This window comes from Cyprinus carpio, chromosome B20, assembly GCF_018340385.1.
Source record: "Cyprinus carpio isolate SPL01 chromosome B20, ASM1834038v1, whole genome shotgun sequence".
NCBI classification, from domain to species: domain Eukaryota; kingdom Metazoa; phylum Chordata; class Actinopteri; order Cypriniformes; family Cyprinidae; genus Cyprinus; species Cyprinus carpio.
The window spans coordinates 1,706,777-1,726,777 of record NC_056616.1 but is presented as its reverse complement, the minus strand read 5'-3'; the positions used below and the strand labels follow the sequence as shown (position 1 = coordinate 1,726,777).

At 39.8% G+C, this 20,001-nt stretch overlaps 1 protein-coding gene across 1 annotated transcript in view; it reads left to right on the top strand.

Annotated features, from left to right (window-relative positions):
- The window catches only part of LOC109100366 (mRNA-capping enzyme), a 100,378-nt gene that overhangs the window by 35,855 nt on the left and 44,522 nt on the right, over positions 1 to 20,001 (top strand). The window contains exon 11 of the mRNA XM_042747406.1: positions 18,381 to 18,545. Within this exon, the coding sequence (XP_042603340.1) occupies positions 18,381 to 18,545 (165 nt within the window). The remainder of the gene's footprint in view (positions 1 to 18,380; positions 18,546 to 20,001) is intronic.

Below are 20,001 nucleotides of genomic sequence, written 5' to 3'. Positions count from 1 at the left end.
CTTTCCTCTTTCCTTGGCCAAGACGTCCTGTAGGTGCCATGAAGCCCCCTGCTGTTTTCTGGCCTGCTGAAGGTCTGTCCTGTTGGGCTTGGCACGCACTACCTCACCACTGCTTCCTCATGAATCAGTGTTTCCAAAACGATAGTTGCAGCTCGCTTTGCTTTTTCTTTAGGGATATTGCATTTGATATCACATTTGTTTTCACACATCTTCTCAATAGTCTTGTAATGTACCAGGTTACCTTGACAGAACTGGCATTTCTATGCAGATTTGACTGTCTCCATGACTCTTTTCTGAAACTTAGTGAGCTGCTTCCCTAGACGGTATTTTAAGGCTTCGCAATCATGTGACACAAAGCCTTTTCTGAAAGTTATGCTGCCTGAGTAGGAGTGTTTTCTTCGAGGAACCAGCAGTGCCTCAGGAAAATTCAAATGAGAAAATAATTGACATTACAAAAAACAAATATAAAAAATAAGAGATCAAATAGTGTGTAAAGTAGTCATTTTTCAACAGCAGATAAACGTTCAGAGAGAGGCAGCATCTCATTTTCCTCCCATATGCTCAATGCATTCTCACTGAGGTCCTGTAACTGTGAAATGACTTTAGAGGAAGCGACGCCTACACTCTGCTGTGATTGGCTGTCAGTGGAGTAATGGCTGCCATGATCTTGTTTGCTAATGGTCCGTAAATCATCCTGAATGGGTCAAACTGAACACATCTTTGGAAATGAATGGAAAAGTTAAAACAATCGGATATCACTGCTTTCAGTCACGTCTGAATCGAAATATACATTGAAAACAATTCAAAAGCAGTGGAATACTAAACGTCTCAAGACTCATTAAAACATTTTTTTGAAGGATACTGATATCTTCTTTTTACGGAAATGTGCTTCTTAATTAAAAAAAGAAAGAATAAAAAAGATTATTACTGTTTAAAATACTCTTTTTATAATCTAGTCTTTCCCTGTGATGGCGAAGCATCATTTGTAGCAGCCGTTACTCTAGTCTCTTAAGAAAACAGTGTATCATCTCACCCTTAAGGAATCATTAAAATATGGTAATTTGGTACAGTGGTGCTTAAAATTAGCACAGTTGAGGTTGACTGTGCATCACAAGAGGATCTTTTTGAAATAGTCATTTGTTATCAGTCTCTGATTTTAATCAGTTTTGTGCCGCCTACTCAGACAGTTTCATAGTGATTCTAAAGTTGAACCTTTGAATAAATAGGAAATGTTGGAATAGAGAAAATAACATTTTTAAACAAACAAACAAACAAAGTAACATTTTACAGCTTTTTGAAACAATTTGTTCATCTTAGCACAAGTAACAATTTGTGCTCTTAATGAATTTGATGGATTTGGTACAAACAATTACTGTTACACTGGGTCACTGTTGGAGATGGGAAAATTCCTGGTGAATTAAGCTACTAAAATATCTCTGACTGCTGCTGCTGATGTCACTAAAACACAGTGTTCCCAGTCTTTAACATAGCATCCTATTGTTGAGATCAAACTTCAGATTATAGAAAAAAAATGCATGTTGGCCACACAGACTGACTCTTTAATGAAGTGTTGTCATGCTGGTTCATTTGATTTATTTGTTAAACCTTGGTGTTACCCATGGGAGCACATGCATTACATATTCTAGACTGTCTAGTACAGCTTAAAAAAAAAATCTGACGACTGTCCTTGCTAGTGTCGGTGAAGATAGCAGAGGTGTTAACGCTCTTTGAACCAGAAGTGGACGTTAGACATGCATCTGTAATTTAGTTATAACAAGGGAGGGGGGAAAGTTTACGATGCCTAAAACCTGATCTAACATCTTGATCGCATCCAAATGCTACAAATAGAAATTTACTCTTCACAGGTGATATTTACATAAATATACAAAACTGTTAATTGGGAAATATTAATCAAACTACAACACTGACCATAAAAAGTGAAAACCAGTTACTGCTCTCTGTCTTTAAATAGCTGCCTGAACGTGAAGATTAATGCAAGGTTAGGCCTAAAAAACAAGTCATTTTAATTACAGGCCTGAGCTGTCAAATTTAATTTCAGATATTTTCCTTGTATCTGTCCATGTTGCCAAAGCTGTAAGATAACATACTGTAGAAAAATGAATTGATTTCAAATGAAAGCATTCATTTGTGCATATGTGTGAGTGATACAGAGACTACAATTTAATATATATTTATAAATATTTATATTTTTGACTGCTTTAGCAGTTTTCTAATTCTCAAGACCAGATGCAGCCCTTTTCTGGTCTCTGTTTTGACTTGGACTAGACCCTCTTCTGGTCTTGGTTTGGACTCTAAAGCCCGGGACACACCAAGCCGATGATCGGCCGTCGGCTCTCGTCGGAATCACATCGGCAGTTTGCCCGATTCAACATGTTGGCGTTGTGGATGTCGGGGCCGTAGGCGAGAGTGAGAGCTCTGATTGGATGTTCAGTTTAGCTAACGAGTCAGTGATGAGAATTAAAGCAAAAGTGATGAAAACAAGCATGTGAATGAGGGTGGTACAGACAGAAGGCTGTTTAAATGTTACGTGATCTTTCCCAATCATTCTAATAAGCGAATGTTTTCATAACAACATGAGCCGCTTTAAATGATTAAAGTTATCAACGTTACTGATATTCAAAATGATAAGCAAGCGCTGCTTTGTTTACATTTCATATATCTGCATTTATCTCGTATATCTTTGTTTCGGTTTCTCCTTTTGAATGATGTATATATACTTTTAATAGCTGCTGATATGAACAGCTCATTCCTCTCACGCATGCGCAGAACACACGTGTTAGTTTGCCGTCAGATGTAGTCTGTGCGGTGTGTTCCAGCACAGCTTTTTGGTCCGACACTGCCAACGCAAGGCGACAACACCGTCGGCATTCATTGCCGCTAGTTCTTTGAAGTCGGATTGGTGTGTCCCGTCCTTAACTCAGCCCTCTTCTGGTCTCTGTCTTGACTCAGACTTGACCTTCTTCTAATCTCAATCTTGACTTGGATTTGAACCTTTTCTGGATCTTGACTTGGATTTGAGACGCTTGTGGTCTCATGATTTAGTCTTGACCCTCTTCTAGTCTTGGTCTCGATTAGGACTCAACATTCTGTTGTTCTCGATCTTGACTAGTGGTTGACCAATATATCGCCAAGGCCAATATGTCAGCCGATATTTGCCATTTTTCAAAATATCGGCATCGGCCGAAAAGTTTTTCTACTTGGCTGATGTGTTTGAGGTGGGACTTTTATTTTGACGACGCTGAGAACGGCAGCAGCACCTGAGCACACAGTGCTCACATTCTCCCTCTTGTTTACTGTCCTTGTTAACAGTTCTGTCTTATACGGATAGAAGTCTTTCTTATAATCAGATAGAACGGTTAAACAAAATAATTAATGTATACAGAAAGTATTATAACGATTGCTTTTATATTATTAGTAATAGAAAGGCAAACATAATAATACTTTCTTGTTTGCCGTCAGCATTAAGCAAATACGCATTTATATAATTTAAACAAATTTTTGAATGACTAATGAATATTTAATTTCACAAACTTAGCCGAATCGAGCTGTGAGATCTTGTGAAGTGTGCATTTTTATCCAGCATGATCGTGTGTTCTCTGCGTGACGGTCAGCCCGTGTGAACTGAATGCTTTAAACTTTAAACTCATAATTTCAAATTATGCTGCACTTTTATTTTCACTGTGTATGTAAAATGAGTGTTACCCTGGGTTTATTTGAAAAATATGATTCCCAATGCACACAAACTTCCCAGAATACTGAGTGCCTTGTTGGTTACAGTGTTTACTTCCTTTTAAATTATATTTTTATTAAATATTTATTTATTTGTGAAAAATACTTTGTCATCTAAAGTATAAGTGTGTTTATTTTACACATTTATTTTTGAATCCATTGTCAAATGAATTCAAATTTCTTAAATATTAATACAAATGCTTTCCAAGATATCGGCATCGGCTATCAAAAAAACAATAGTGGTCGACCACTAGTCTTGACTCAGAATAGCCTCTCTTCTGGTCTCTTTCTTGACTCGGACTTCATCCTCTTTTGGTCTTGATCTTGACTAGAACTAGACTCTCTTCTGGTTTTTGTCTTGTCTCAGACTTCACCCTCTTCTAGTCTCAATCTTGACTCAAACTCCTCCCTTTTCAAGTCTCTGTATTGACTCAGACTTGTCCTTTTTCTGGTCTCAGTTTTGACCCAGACTTGACCTTCTTCTGGGCTCTTTCATGACTTGGTCTTGACCCTCTTCTGGTCTTGGTCTCGGTCTCAATTAGGACTCAACCTTCCGCTTCAGTCTCGACTTGGACTCCTCCCTCTTCTGCATAAAAATAGCCACTATGTTTTAAGAACTAGTCTTAAAAACTAGTTTGACCAACTAGCAGATAAACAAGGGGTATTTAGTCTTACTTTTCAGATTTAAATTAGGCCAATCTGACATTCTGACCAGCCTTGAAAAATTAGATAAATACGTTTTTAAGACTAGTCTAAGCAGTGTATGTAACCAGCCACTGGTCTTGATCCTGACTTGGGCTTGACCCTCCTCTGGTCTCTGTCTTGACTTGTTTCTTTTGTGGTCTGTCTTGACTTGGACTCAACCTTTTTCTGGTCTTGACCATCTTTTGCACTCTGCCTTGACTCAAACTTGACCTTCTTCTAGTATTTTGTAGCTTATTCAGGCCGATGACTGGCCAGTTAGACAGGAAATCATAGTTTGCTTTTTGACTTTTAGGGATGGATTAATCTGACATTGATAAAACTGCAATAACAGACTGATGTGCAGCAATGATACAGTGTATACTTGTTAATATAATAAAAACGAATGATTTTACAGACATTTTTAGAACGCAAAGCACAGTATACAGCATTTATTGATATCTAATGTACTAGCTACTGAGCACCTCAGCACCCCTTGATGTTTTGGGCTGGACTAGAGTCTTTCAACACTTCCACCTTCTTGAGTTGTGAATTTTACCCACATGGATCTTATTGGACAGCTAGCAAGGCAGAGATATAGCATCAGCTTTGGCCGTGATTTGCAATCTGGCATCTAATCTTGTAAAGCTCAGGGATGCTTTCCATTCTGGTGTTCAAACACGATGTCTTTGGCTGCAAACACCCCTCTTCCTACTGTATGATAAGTCATGGGCTTTAGAAGAAGAAATTGAGGAAAAGCTGATTTGGGAGGCACAGATGTCTGAAAATAGTAGTGGGGTCTCTTGTGGTAAGTGCGCTCAATGCGTCAGTGGTCAGCACACGCAAAATGCGCCAAGGCTCCCGGGGCCCAAGCGGTCTGGTTGTACATCGGAGGCCCTGGTGTTCTGCTTCATTTGGCAGTCTTGGGCCATGCAACATGAGGCTTTGGAGGCTCCCAGCAGAACCGAATGAAAAGCACTTATTTTAAACTACTCAAGCACTTTCTGTTGTCTTTGAGATGTAGGCTCAAGATTTCCTACCAGTTCTTACATTCTCCTTCTGTAGTGATGATTTGTGGCCTCTGGGATGTAGAAGAAATGAAAGTTGGTAGTCCTGTCTTTTATTTTTCATTTAACTCTACATGATGGATTGTGCCTGCTGTTAGCGTTATTTTCACGCACTGTTGGAGTTGTTTTAGCTGCTGGTTCATTAAAGGAAATATGCAAATGAAGCAACAGTGCAAACACGCCCAAGAAATTAGTGCTGAACGTAAATTGCACAACACAATTTCCCATCTTGCTGATGGATTCTGAGTACTAGGTTGTGGATGATGCAGCATACTAACTTTCCAGACAGCTCGATGTTTCTGTGAGGCTTTCAGTTCAGGTTTACCACAGAATATATCAAAGAAGGTCACTGAGATCTTGTGTGGATAAGTCAGATGTCAGTATATGGTTTGCAGAGCCTTTGTGTTTGCAGCAAAATGCTCCTCTATTAGATGGTCTCTGCTGTGTTGTTCATGACAGATGGGTTTGCTTGGTTCTGCAGAGCTATCATCAGATAATGTGACATCTGAAACCTGCTTTTATTGCTGTCTACAGCTGTCTACAACCAATTAAAGAAGAAACAGCACTTTCAGTTTATTGATTATTTAACTGTGATGCTCATTTAAATGTACTTTTACGCTTCATGCATTGCTATAACTGTTACTCAAGATTTAGTGACTAGAACAAACCACTAACCATATGTATTAAACAGGGTAAGTCACCCTGGGTCATTGATTAAAAATAGTAACACTAGGATTTGACTATCAGTGTGGAGTAGGAAGAGGTTGAATTTTTAGTACATAAAATACTTCAGTGTATAAAGTTTAGTGGTATGAAGACATTATAAATGGTGCCAAATCACTGAGCATATTGTACGGGATTTAACTGATTCTTTGAATGTCTTTGGGTTGGGTTATTCACTTGAAAATACTTTCCAGAAAAATCAGCAAAGATGTGTAATTTTTCTGTGACGAGGACTTGTGTTAATTTGCTTGCAGATTTTAAGTTTAGTCATCGTTTATATATATGAAAAGTTTGGTTCCAAAACGCAATAATTTTTTTAACAATTTGAGTAAAAAAACTTTCTTGGTTTTCTTTACCAAGAAAGTGGCAAGATGAAAACCACTATTTCCTGTTTCAAACTTTCACATAGCATCTTTAGGTTATAATAACCTTAAAAATTCTAATCCAGATTTTGATTTTCAAAAATATATAATAAAATTTTATAATATTTTTCCCAAAATGCAATAAATCCATGACAGTTTTTTTTTTCATTGAATCAATATAAAAGTTATTTTTTCATATTGAAACTGTTGAAAATACAAAACATAGTAAGTTGTAAGTTAACTTACTGAACTCTATACTAATCTTACATACAGGTACTGGACTAAAAATACATTAAATCAGTCATTGCTCCCAAAATAAATTAAATGGGTCATCTTGTTAATGCTAGAAATTAATTACAACAATAAAAGAAAATATCATCATGCCCATACATGAACAACATCACATAAGACCACAGAAATTCCAAAATGATACAACTCATACATTCAACTAGCTTCCAAAAGTGCATTTATCTTTGCCATGTTACAATCATTTAGTTGATTAGTGCTATAGGCTGTATTAAAAAAACATTAATAGCATTAATAAAAACACTTACATTGACAAGCTACGCATTCATAATCGAATGCGACTCATCTATGATTATGAATGCATTATTGCATAACTTGTCATTTATGTACGGCTCTGTGTATTAAATGCCGCTCCGTCTGAAAGCACGCAATGAAGATTTTTTACAGAACCAGCTTTACTGAAGAGATGGGAATGACAATCACATGCGATTTATCATGCAGCCCTTGTTTAATGATCACAAGTACAAAGTACTGTAGATGAGGAAAAACTATCTGGCGTTTGTTGTGGTTTGGGAAAAAGGGAGAAAACATGACAGAATAATGTTTCGGTTACGTATGGTAACCCTCGTACCCTGAAGGAAGGAATGGAGACGTCACGATGGTGACCAACGAATTGGGATATCGCTTCGATAGACCAATCTACTTCGAGTGTAAACTAAACGAGCCAATGTACATTGGCATGCAATTATTGCATCCAGCTGCTGCTGATCACAGCATGAGTATAATAAGGCAGCAGGTGCAATGCATACCAGGCTTTCGCAGAGGAGCCGAGCCGGTGACCCGGCGGCTCAGTGGTGGTACAGCAACCAGGGTGACGGGACGTGACGTCTCCGTTCCCTCCTTCAGGTAATGAGGGTTACCATATGTAACAGAGACGTTCCCTTTCAATAAATTGGGGGATTGGGAAATGGGATCCCTACCAAAGCACCATGGGTGCTGCCCTTCCAATGCCCTTTGTGAGCCGCCTGCGCCCCTATTTGGTGTAGGCCAGGGCTCGGAACAAGTAGTTCCACTCACCACTGTCAAAGCACTACCTCACTGGGTGAGATCGGATAACACTGGGAAAACGTACCCGTTCTGCTTGGAACAGGGATGCTGCGGAAGCCCCATCCTTCCCGAAGGAGTTTTTGGAAGCAAATACACATATAGCATCCGTTTAAGTGTATATGGAGAAATTTGAGGTGATTAAAACCCTCTTGGGAAGGCAGAAGTCTGCCGGGAAAAACACGGGCTCTAAGGCTATACTGTGGACTATACACATACGAGTACCGCTTAGGTCTCAATATGGAACCCAGCCTTCCACGGTTCTCACGGATTCATCCTGAAGACCTGGCGCCGGATGTTCCGCCACATCCGGCTACCTAGGGTGATGGAGGATCTCAACAGGGTCTACAGTACGGATACTCTGGAGCAGTTTTAGTAAGCCGACACTAAATGGGGCCTCTCGGTGCCACTACCCGTTTGAGGTGAGAACACAGGAGGATACCGGCTCTACACGAAGGCTATAGAATCTAGCAAATGTGTTGGGTGTCGCCCAGCCTGCAGCTCTACAAATATCTGTCAGCGAGGTGCCACGAGCCAGCACCCAGGAAGATGCAACACTTCTAGTTGAGTGACCTCGCAACCTGGATGCCATAACCCAGGCTGATAAGCCAGGGTTATGGCATCCACAATCCAGTGGGCCATTCTCTGCTTAGAGACGGCATTCCCTTTTGCCGGCCTCCATAACAGACAAAGAGCTGGTCTGAGGTCCTGAAGCTTTGTGTCCGATCTACGTAGCATCTCAATGCTCGGACGGGACAGAGCAAAGCCAGGGCTGGGTCTGCCTCCTCCAGGGGCAGTGCTTGCAGGTTCACCATTTGGTCTTTGAATGGTGTAGTGGGAACCTTGGGAATGTATCCTGGGGCCTCAGGATTACCTGGGAGTCAGCCGGCCCAAACTCTAGGCAGGAATCGTCAACCGAAAATGCATGCAGGTCCCTTACACTCTTGATGGAGGCCAGTGCAAGCAGGAGCAGAGTTTTCAATGAAAGAAACTTTAGCTCAAATGAATGCAAAGGATCGAATGGGCCCCGATCGACTGAATCCAACTCCATACTGTGAAAAGAGATCCTCTGTGTCACGGAGAGTTTGCTCTTTTCCCCGTTGACCCGAAGGCCCTACAGGCTGAGGTGCCGGATCACCAAGTCCCTGTGCTCGCACAACTGATCCCGAGACTGTGCTAGTATAAGCCAACCGTCTAGATAGTTGAGGATGTGAACACCCTGCTCTCTGAGGGGAGCAAGAGCCGCCTCCGTGACGTTCGTGAAGACACAGGGAGACAGGGACAGCCCGAACGGCAGGACCTTGTACTGATATGCCCATCCTTCAAACGCAAACCCGCAGAAATGGTCTGTGGCGCAGAAGGATCGACACATGAAAGTACGTGTCCTTCAGGTCGATTGCTGCAAACCAATCTTGGGGATGGACGCACCCGAAGATGCTTTTCTGCGTCAACATCTTGAACAGTAGCCGATGAAGGGCCTGGTTCAAAACTCGCAGATCCAAGATTAGCCGTAACCCACTGCCTTTCTTGGGTACAATGAAGTAAGGGCTGTAAAACCCCGACCTCATATCGGCTGGAGGGAGCGGCTCTATTGCGTCCTTCGCCAGTAGGACTGCGATCTGTACCCGCAGAACAGGGGCATCAGACGCTTTCACTCTAGTGAAGCGGATACCGCTGAACTTGGGGGGACGCCGGGCGAACTGAATCGCATAGCCGAGGCTGATGGTCTGCAGAAGCCAGCGAAACGGGCTGGGTACTGCTGACCAGGTGCTTAGAAACCGTACAAGCAAGGACACAATTGCGTGGCTACCGCCCGCTTCGCTGCACCCCTGTTGAGGGTGGTGAGGGAGGAGGAGCCCACTGGCCGGTTTCTGGCAGTAAAAGGTGCCATCCACATAGCATAGCTGTCATCTCCGGATACGATTCAGGGTTTGCCACCATCCCGGAGGGTGGCAGCTCGGCCAAATATTCATTGGACTGCTCTCCCTCTGATGATGAGATCAACATCTGGTCGGGGGGAGGCCCACTGTATACCGCTGATACGCTCTTTGAAGAGGGCCCAGTGCGTTCCGTGGGTAGCTCCACTGGATCGGAGGTGCAATAGGAGTGATGGTCCCCAGAGGGTTGGTTCCCTGCGGGGTTTGCCACCACTGTAATCCTCAAACCACCCCCGCTACTGCTGGAAGTGGTTCTTGTCTGTCGGCCACCAGAACGAGCCCCAGATTGTGACCATCACCCGTTGCCAGGTAACGACCGCACCCAGAAACGCACGGGTGAAATGGCATCCTTATAAGGACGATCCGTCTTCTTTACAAAGACGCACCCGTGAAGTTCTTTTAGAGGAATTTGCTCTTTAGGAAATGCTCTTTTAGTGCTGAGGCACACAGGGGACCAGATACAATAGTGATTTTTTGAATGGCGTTTATCGTGTATTGGAACCAAACTTTTCGTATATATAGTGTTTTTTTTTTTTCTTCCTTTTTTTATTTAAATGTGGTTATATAAACTGCCATTCAAAGTTTAGGGTTGGTAAGATTTTATTTTATTTTAATTTTTTAATTGTTTTTTCAGCAAGGACATCATGTGACAAAATTAAATTTTACAATATATATAAAATAGAAAACAGTACATTTAAATTATAATAATATTTCACTAATATTACCGTTTTACTTTATTTTTGAACAAATAAATGAAAAAAAGTGAAAGTCGTGACATTTGTCAAGTATGGTAACCCATACTCGAAATTGGTGCTCTGCATTTAACCCATCCAAGTGCACACACACAGCAGTGAGAAGTGAACACACCGTGAACACACACCCGGAGCACTGGGCAGCTATATCCAGCGCCCGGGGAGCAACTGGGGGTTCAGTGCCTTGCTCAAGGGCACTTCAGCCATGGGTATTGAGGGTGGAAGAGAGCGCTGTTCATTCACTCCCTCCCGTCTACAACTCCTGCTAGCACTGAGACTAGAACCTGCGACCTTCTGGTTACAAGTCCAAATCTCTAACCATTAGGCCACAGCTGCCCCAAATGCTGCCTTGGTGAGCAGTCGAGACTTATTTTAAAAACATTAAAAACAATCTTCTAGACCCCAAACCTTTAATGGTAATGTATGTCAAAGATGTTTTATTCTTTTACAGAAATGGTTTACCCCCTTTTTTTATTTCTTCTTACCACCTCTGAATAATGCTGCTTCATTTATTGCCTCAACCACCCCTGAAGAACTGGCTCAGCGGACTTGAATCACACTTTCATCCGTGCATTTGTAGAGAGAATTGTGGCATTACTTTTCCAAGCAATTTGAATTTTTTTTCACCTGCCTGGGCAAAAATACCCTAGCTTTCAGACACTGAAGAACTGGGCAACATCCAGAGACCTGAACACCACTGAGCCAAGAAGTATCCACCTAGCAACCACTCAGAACAGCACCTTAGTAATCACACAGCAATGCTTTTGGCACCAGTTTCTAAAAAAAAAAAAAAAAAAAAAAGTCAAAATTGCCTGTTAATTTTCCCTGTTATGGGAAGAAAATGTTTTCTCTTGTCTTTTCTGTGTGTTGGATTAACCAAATGTTCAATATGGCGCTCCAGAGCTCTGGCCAGACGCCTAGCAGACCAAATCACAGTGAGTCAGAGCCTCTGTCATTCTCTGAAATCTGGCAGAACCACAGAAACATGGCCATTTCAATTCCAACTGCTTTGAATTTAACAAAGATATTTGTTCCGAAATAAATTTAGCACACTGAAGGGCATATAAAACAGAACATCATGTAATAATAACATAAAAATACAGAATATCAAGTCGATGCAAAGGCTTTCAGGAGAGTTCTAGTCTGCAAATCTGATGGGTTGAAGACATCCTTTGATTTCTCTAAACTCTGTTCACTTCAAACCAGGATATTTCCTTGTGTGCTGACTTATGTCTGAATGACAGCCCTGCTGCAGATTTTGGCTTCATAAAGCTCAATGCTCGTTTTTGTCACAGAGGTGTTGATTCACTTTTTTCTTTTTTTTTTTGACATTTAGCAGATCTCAGAGTGTTGTCACTTGCTAAAGGCAAGCTTAAATTCTGACCACAGTTTGCCACATCTGGCATACAATACTGGTCAGTGTTAGAAAAAAAGTTACTTTTAAAAATAATGTGTTACAATATTGCGTTACTCCCTAAAAAAGTTTGCATTGCTTAGTTACTTTTTATAGAAAATAATGCATTACATTAGTTTTGCATTACTTTTGCTCATCTGGGCTGGGCCTAGGTTAATATAAAAATGCAAGTAAGATTAGTGCATGTTCACATTTAGTCTAGAACTACGTCAAGAATCATGTTTACACAGTGCACACAATGCCTCTGCATTTACTCCCGATTTCTCTCAATATGGGGACAGGAGAGCTGTTAGTAAATACATGGGATAAATAACCAAGAAACTTTTAAGTAAATTATAAATAATGTGTTACTTTATGTTACTTGAAAAAAGTAATCTAATTACATAACTTGCATTACTTGTAATGCATAACTACTGATGTAAACGTATTGTATTTTAAATGTACAATAAGCAGAATAATTGCAACATAAAAAGGTGAAAATGTGGAGATAAGGTTAGAAAGCATGAAGCTCGTGTTGTCAGAATGCCAGTCTGTCGGTCAAATCCGAAGCAAGATGCAGCCCATAGTAGCATGTTATGGCAAGGATATCTGATGGCAGATAAACGTAAATGGTAAATGAATGAGTGATCGTTACAAAAGTGTGCATCAAAATCAAATACTGAACACAGAAGCTCAAACGTGTGTGTGAGGGATTAGAAAAGACCTCGCTGGTTCTCATGTGTTACGCATATTTTTTTTCTTCTTTTGGTTTTAATAGCGGCTAAATACGCATGTTTGCTGGGGCAGTGGGTATCATTTATGCTGCGGCGCCCGGGGAGCAGTTGGGGGTTTGGTGCCTTGCTCAAGAGCACCTCAGTCATGGTATTGCCGGCCCGAGACTCGAACCCACAAACTTAGGGTTAGGAGTCAAACTCTCTAACCATTAGGCCACGACTTCCCCACAATCCCTTACAAGATGCAGATGACAAACACCTATTTTTATTTGTCATTCTGCGTAACTGTTGCAGTCACTTTCATCATCTGTGTAAAATACTTTTTTTGTTGTTGTTTTGCAAATACCACATTCATTCGTTATTAAAAATCGCATTTGCTTTTATGTAGTAACAAAATTAGTAACATTGTCATTAGAAACAGAGCAGATGGGAAATGAAAGTGCACGCTGTCTTTAATTCCAACCCTTTCTGTTTATCTAATATGATTCACCTTTGAATCTTATTTTGTTAAATTCCCTTTTCACGTAATGTTTCCATAATTCTGTCAGGCCCTGGATTTATAGAAGCTTTCATTGCTTTTTGATATGGAATGTGTAAGTCTGGCGAGTCTCTTAAATATAAATGAGTGTTTTATTCCTCAATTTGCGCTTGAAAGTTGCCCGCAGAGAGTGGGGCTGCTGGTGTGTCTGCTCTTGCGATAGGAAACTGGGAAATTGGAAAATTGCAAATAAGATGTAAAATTTATAGAGGCTGGTTTTGGAAGATGTCTGCAGTCAAATCGTATCTCTTTCTCAGGTGTCTCTCCTTCTACTCTCATCTCTGCCTCAATAACTCACCTTTGAAAACTCTTTGAACACTGTATATTTTTTTAAACATTACATACATGTTTTAGCCCTTGTTCAGTAAACCCAGGGTTTTAAATGTAAATGTTTTATTGAATATCTTAGATGTTTCTAAATAAAATTTTCACAGGACCTGGTCCAATCATTTCCATAGGAGTCCACACAGTTGTAAATTCAGTGTGAGGGTGAAAGATTCCCGCACACAGATTTCACAAGGAGTTTGGTTGGTTTTGATCTTCAAGTAAGCATTCACTGGTAGTGATTTAAAATAAACCAGCTCCCAGACATTCTTGTCACTTTTAATGTTGGTACACCGTAGTGTCATAAAACATGCATGCACATAAACACATCAATAGCAGGACTTCATTTATTTATGTGTAGAAATACAGACTGTGGTGCATCAAACGAGACACTCGTTCCAATACAGAAGTGACCCGAGAGGAGCTTTCTAAAGAGATACGAGTGTTGTCAAGGTGTAATACACGAGTCTTCTGTCTACACGAGGACGAATGGTTTTAGGAACAGGCCCCTTTGGAGCGGGAAGCAGAGCTTCAGGGCCATTTTGTCCACGGAGAGCTGCAGTGGATTGCGTTTAACTCATCTGATGTGTGGCTCTACTCGAGATGTCTTCTGTAGATCATTTCAAATCCATTTTGTTAGGCGAGTCACAGCTTTTTCTGAGGCATTAAGTGAGGAGGTGAAGCTTTGATTCGGTCGTAGTGACGTGGATCGGCGGTCCCATCGGAGCACTACCATACAGCGTAATGTGGAGATGTTACCATGGAGACGCCGCTGCGGTCGTGATGGAGAGAGAGTGAGGTGGATTATTTCCAGAGCTCCTCGCAGCCGCTCTGATGCACGTATACACACCGCGTCTGTTCCTTCAACACGTTCCCTCATCATTCCTAACGGGAACAAATCAAGATTAATCACAGTTTGATCTGATCTGATCTTTTCAAATACGAGGTGCAGTGTAGACATACTCTAGTGTTTAAACAACCCAGTCCACCCAGAGACCTGCACACTAGAGACAAGTTGACATTTGAGTTTGATGGAGAGAAATGGGGAAATCAGTTATGAGTGTCTGGGAAGAGTCCGGTCAAGTGGGAATACAGCTAATTGTATTCCAAATTGTGAAACTATCATTGGTCAAAAAATTCCAGAGTCTGTTGATGCAGAAGTTCTCATCTAATTGGACATCACCTTTTCCACAGGCTTTTAATTTATGTACATCCTGATTGAAATCTGTGAATTTGCAGCATAAATTCCAGATTAAGTTTCTTAAGGCGTCTTCTAGAAGTGGCATCATTGTAAAATGTCTGTCCATCCTGACAGCGAAGAATGCTCTGCAAAGTGACAGTCTCAGCCAGTCATTTTGAAAATATTTCATGTTTAATACACAGTTATGCGCAGTGGAATTCTGGGGCTAATCATAATAGGCATGTCCACTGATTTCATTACAACTTGAAGGGAGTTCAGCGCTCTAAATGAAGCGCACGGTTACATTCATTTGCACTTTTTTTTATTTTTATAAATAACATTACAGAGCTAAAATGACAGCAAAAATACTAATAAAAAAAATAAAATAAAAAACAGACACATAAGTACAGTAAATAATAGTTGAGGGTAGAGGTTGACAGATATGGGTTTTTCTCTGGCTGATGATGATGAAATCAGGGCAGCCGATGGCCGATATATGATGCCATTTTTTTGGGGGTGGCCGATTTTCACAGATCTGACATGCTTACCTGTAGTTTCATTCACGTTTTAATATGAAATAATACAGCCTACAGTGCATGCAATCAGTGATTGAAGTGGAAAAAAGGAGGCGCTTGTGGAGCGGGAGAAATATAGAGGGTTCCCGGTAATGGCTGTAATCAAATAAGCGCTACTTTATCAGGCATTACACAAAAGATGAAATGAAAATGACATTGAATCTTTTATGAAGACGGTCGGTTCTTCTCAAAGATACATTCATACAAAAACACCCATGCTGGATTTTAATTTTGAAACGTGCAGTGCTCAGTTTATTCAAGGAAGTATAAGTCCTTTGGAAAATCTATTTGTGGTGGTTTTGATATTGTGACGAGCCCCCACAAATAACTCAGTGTATGGGAAACGCTGGACACTGCTATAAGTCAAATGGCCATAGTGATAACAAAAATGAAAGAGTTCGCTCAAATTGCACATCCTGCAGTACACTAGTGATGACATTGTGGAGACTATTGTCGGACCCACAGACACATTTATTGAGGAAAGTTAATGTGCACATTATAGTCAGCCCAGAAGTTTCATCTGAATTGCACGTTTCTGGTTTCACATGCAAATGACTTCTTGCACTTATGAATATAAGCACGGTCAGCATCAATTCTAGCAGGGTAAAACGTAATTACGCCTTCGAAACGGTCTGTTTTGTCCCGCCATCGTTAGCTGAAGCTGCGTGTGAACAAGGCGCAACTGCAGAGTGTGAGCTGCTCCGTCTCACGCAGCCTCAGAGAGAGAGAGATTCTCCGGTACGGCGTTCTGCAACAAGGCTTTGCTGCTCTAATCTGCAGAACAATCGGCCGATGCGATTAATTAAAAAAAGGCAAAAATCGGCCCGATTAATCGGTTGGCCGATATATCGGTCGACCTCTACTTGAGGGTAGTTTAAAAGGAACATACAAATAAACCAGGCCAGCAAATTATCACATAGAATAATGCATCTTCAATTTAAAACCATCATTTTAAAGCTTGGGCTATTTTACTCCAATAGGTAACGTAGTTTGTATTCTAGCCCCATTTATCCCTTCAGTGCTGCGTTCTAAACAAACAATGTTATGAAAAGAGAACAACCAGATTCTTTTAAGATCCATGTCAGGTGTAAATTGCTGTAAATTATTATTATTATTTTTTTGCAGCAGTGAAGCCAGACATTAACAGTCTTCTCTGAACTAATGTAAACTTATAAGAAGACTCATCATTTTACAAAATAAGACAAGGATCAAGAACAAAATGCAACTTTGTGATGTTTTTTAGCACTTGAACTACATGTTTCATTTGCACATTTTTTGCTGCTTTCTCTTGAGTAATGCCTTCTGTATCTGTCTGTGTGTTGCCTCACTAGTTTTAGTGAACACATCTTGTTTGCTCACACGTTCCCCTATATGCTGAGTGCTGATGAAAATAATGCCGTAACAATTCTAAAATTAAATATGAGGCTTGTCACACTTTATAGTAGGTGTCTTTACTTTGTATTTACATAAAAAAAATAATGAATAGTTACTTGGTATGGGTAGGTTTAAGGGAGGGTTATCAGTTAGCAAACACTAAATTCAAAATGAAATATAGAAGAATCCTTAAAGCTACAAAAGTTATTTATTTCATTTTTATTTCTTTTGTTCTTTGATTAACAGATGTCACAGCAGCTGGGATATTAGGTTATTTGACTGTTAGCCTGACAACATCTCATCTGACCGCAGTCAGATTAAACTGGAAAAATTAACAGTCTGCGTTAAAGCACTAATTTTGACAGCACTAGTTATGTTGTAATGCTTATTATTCTAAGCAGTACAATAAATCATCAAACATCTTAGCTTTAGGGATTTGAGACAAGTTGGAGGTTATCCTAATTTAAAAAAAAAAAAAAGTTATTTACCATGTTTTTAAGACAATTTCTGTAAGAACTTAAAGTCTACTTAAAATCTTAAAACGGAAGATATTAATATTGTTTACAATTGCTTTGATCATGCAAAATGTTTGTTACTAAAGAAAATAGCAGTTAAGAATTCTATTCCTGACAATGCTTCTGGAATCCGGCTCCTTGGACAAATAAAATTTCACCATAGGAGACAGTAATAGGTTCTAAAAGACCAGTGACTTGTCATTTGTTACTTGACTCTGTCGTGGCTGATTAAGATCTCATGCCTGTTTAGAACATGATGAAGGCTGAAAAAAAACATCTCATTCTGAAATGTATAATTTCAACCACATTTACACATCAGGACTTGATCAGTATGAAACGACACTGTATAACAGTATATGAACAATATGAATAACACTGTACACTACACACAGAGCTTTGCCAGTTATAATGAAGACCGTTCACATGTAGACATCTTAAAGATGTTGTACAGTGTAAAAGGGTCATTAAATCTTTATTTCTATTATTATTTCTATTTTGTTAGAGCAAAACGGTACAATAAAACACCTTTAAAGAGAAATTGTCAAATATATTAATGAGTACTGTCAAACGATTAATTGCGATTAATCGCATCCAAAATAAGAGTTTTTGTTTATATAATAAATGTGTGTGTACTGTGTATATTTATTATGTACGTATATATAAAGACACACACATACTGCATATTTTGAAATATTTACATGTATAAATATTAATATAAATTATATTATATATGAATATATTTAATATATAAACAGCATATTTTTCTTAAATATATACATGCATGTGTGTGTATTTATATATACATTACAAATATACACAGTACACACAATTTTATTATGAAAATATAAACTTTTTACTTTTGTTTTGGATTAATAGAAATTTTTATTTTGTATGCGATAATATTAATATAGACAAGTAATTATTCAAACACAAAGTCTGAATGACTGACATGCTGATGTAAAATCACAAGCAATTTGCATAATAAAGTTAAAGTACATCTTGTTATATTCCAGCATTGCAAATGACGACTGAAAAAGACAAACTGGAGATTTATTTGAGGTGTGGATCTAGTCATGTTGAATCTGAGATGTGTGTGTTTGTGTGTGTGAATTGTTTGTTTTGCAGGGTCAGCCTGTGGGTCAGTGTGACTTCAACAGACGTCTGCTGTGTATCGAGAAGGAGATCATCTCCCCACGATTCGAGAAAATGAGGCTGGGCCAGATTGATAAATCCAAGGAGCCCTTCAGCGTCAGAAACAAGCCTTTCTTCGACATCCACGCTGCGCGCAAGGTATTTATCTGTAACCGTTCGTGGCCGTGTGTTGTGAAAGGACATGTAAATGCCACTTAAAGGCCAGGTGAATGACTTCAAAACATATTATTTGCCATGTTTATTCACATGAGTAACCTCTTTAAACTAGCAACTACTAGTAATCCTATCTACACATCTCCTGCAGTTCTCCACTGCTACAGTCACTTTGTAAAACTGTATTCTTTGTGAAGCTGCTTTCAATCCATTTATGAGGTAAAACGCACCATAGAAGTGCAAAGGTGTGTTGTTCAGTAAAAGCATCTTTCTGATGCTCTTTCAGAAGTTATCTGAAACTTCGAAGGTTGCAGCTCAGGAAACACAAAAGAAACATGAATCAAGCTTCTGTAAAACATGAAAACAGTGGTCTGGTTATTACACAGGCTGTATGTTTAAGTGCAAGATGCTTCTGATGTTTGTGTGCAGCTCGGTAACGAGGGCTACTCAGTGATCACAGTCTATGTCCAACATGCTGAAGATGATAATTACACCAAGCATTAGTCTGGGTAGTGTTTTCACCATAGACAGACAGTTCAATATATTCTAGATATTGACTATTTATTCTATAGTGTGCCCATTTATGTTCATTAAAATGGACAGCCTTGTATTTGGACCGACAGTTCTTGGTCTGGTTCTTATGTAGTCCTGTAAGGAGTCTAGTTTTGTTGACGGTCTTAGGGGACCGGTTATTGATCTGGGTCTGGTCTTGACTTCATCTCTAATTGGTGTAGCTGTGGCTTCAAAAACTATTGAACATTTCTAGCCTCATTTCCCAGAAGAAAAGATTCAGCTCATTTAACACACACCCGTCTGTCCCCGATACTAGGGCACATTGCTAATGGGCGATAAATTGCTATTGATATTTGTTGAAAAAAATTAATCTGCAATATCAGTAATAAAGTTTTAAGTAACTGTCAATATTAACATCAATCCGCACAGTACTTTTTTAAAATCCCCAATAATAGTGATCCCTTTCTCAGATCAGGCTGTTCTGAGATTCTTGGCAAGGTGATGTAGTTCTGCACAGGCCCCTCCCACAACTATTGACTGACACGCCCATTTTAACACAGACCCGCCCTGAGTGACTGTCATCAGTCCACCATTGTTTCACCGCATAGACATAGACAAGAATGTCTCAAAAGTGATTGAGGGGTTTTGTTTTTGGATGTAATAATGAACATAGCATTCATCATTTACTCCTGACATCTGAGCCGCTGAAGACGCCGTGGATTACTTTTGTTTTTGAAGGGAATGTGCCCCCGATCTACCCAAATGCATTTATTTTCACGCGAATCATTCGTGATCCAGCTTCAGCTACAGAAGAAGGGAGTGCAGTATAAAGTTTTTTTTATGAATCTTTGCAAATCGCCATTCCTTGTAATGTGCGACTAAAGTTTTCAGCCTCAAAGAACTGCGCGTCACCCCACGGAGGGAGAGG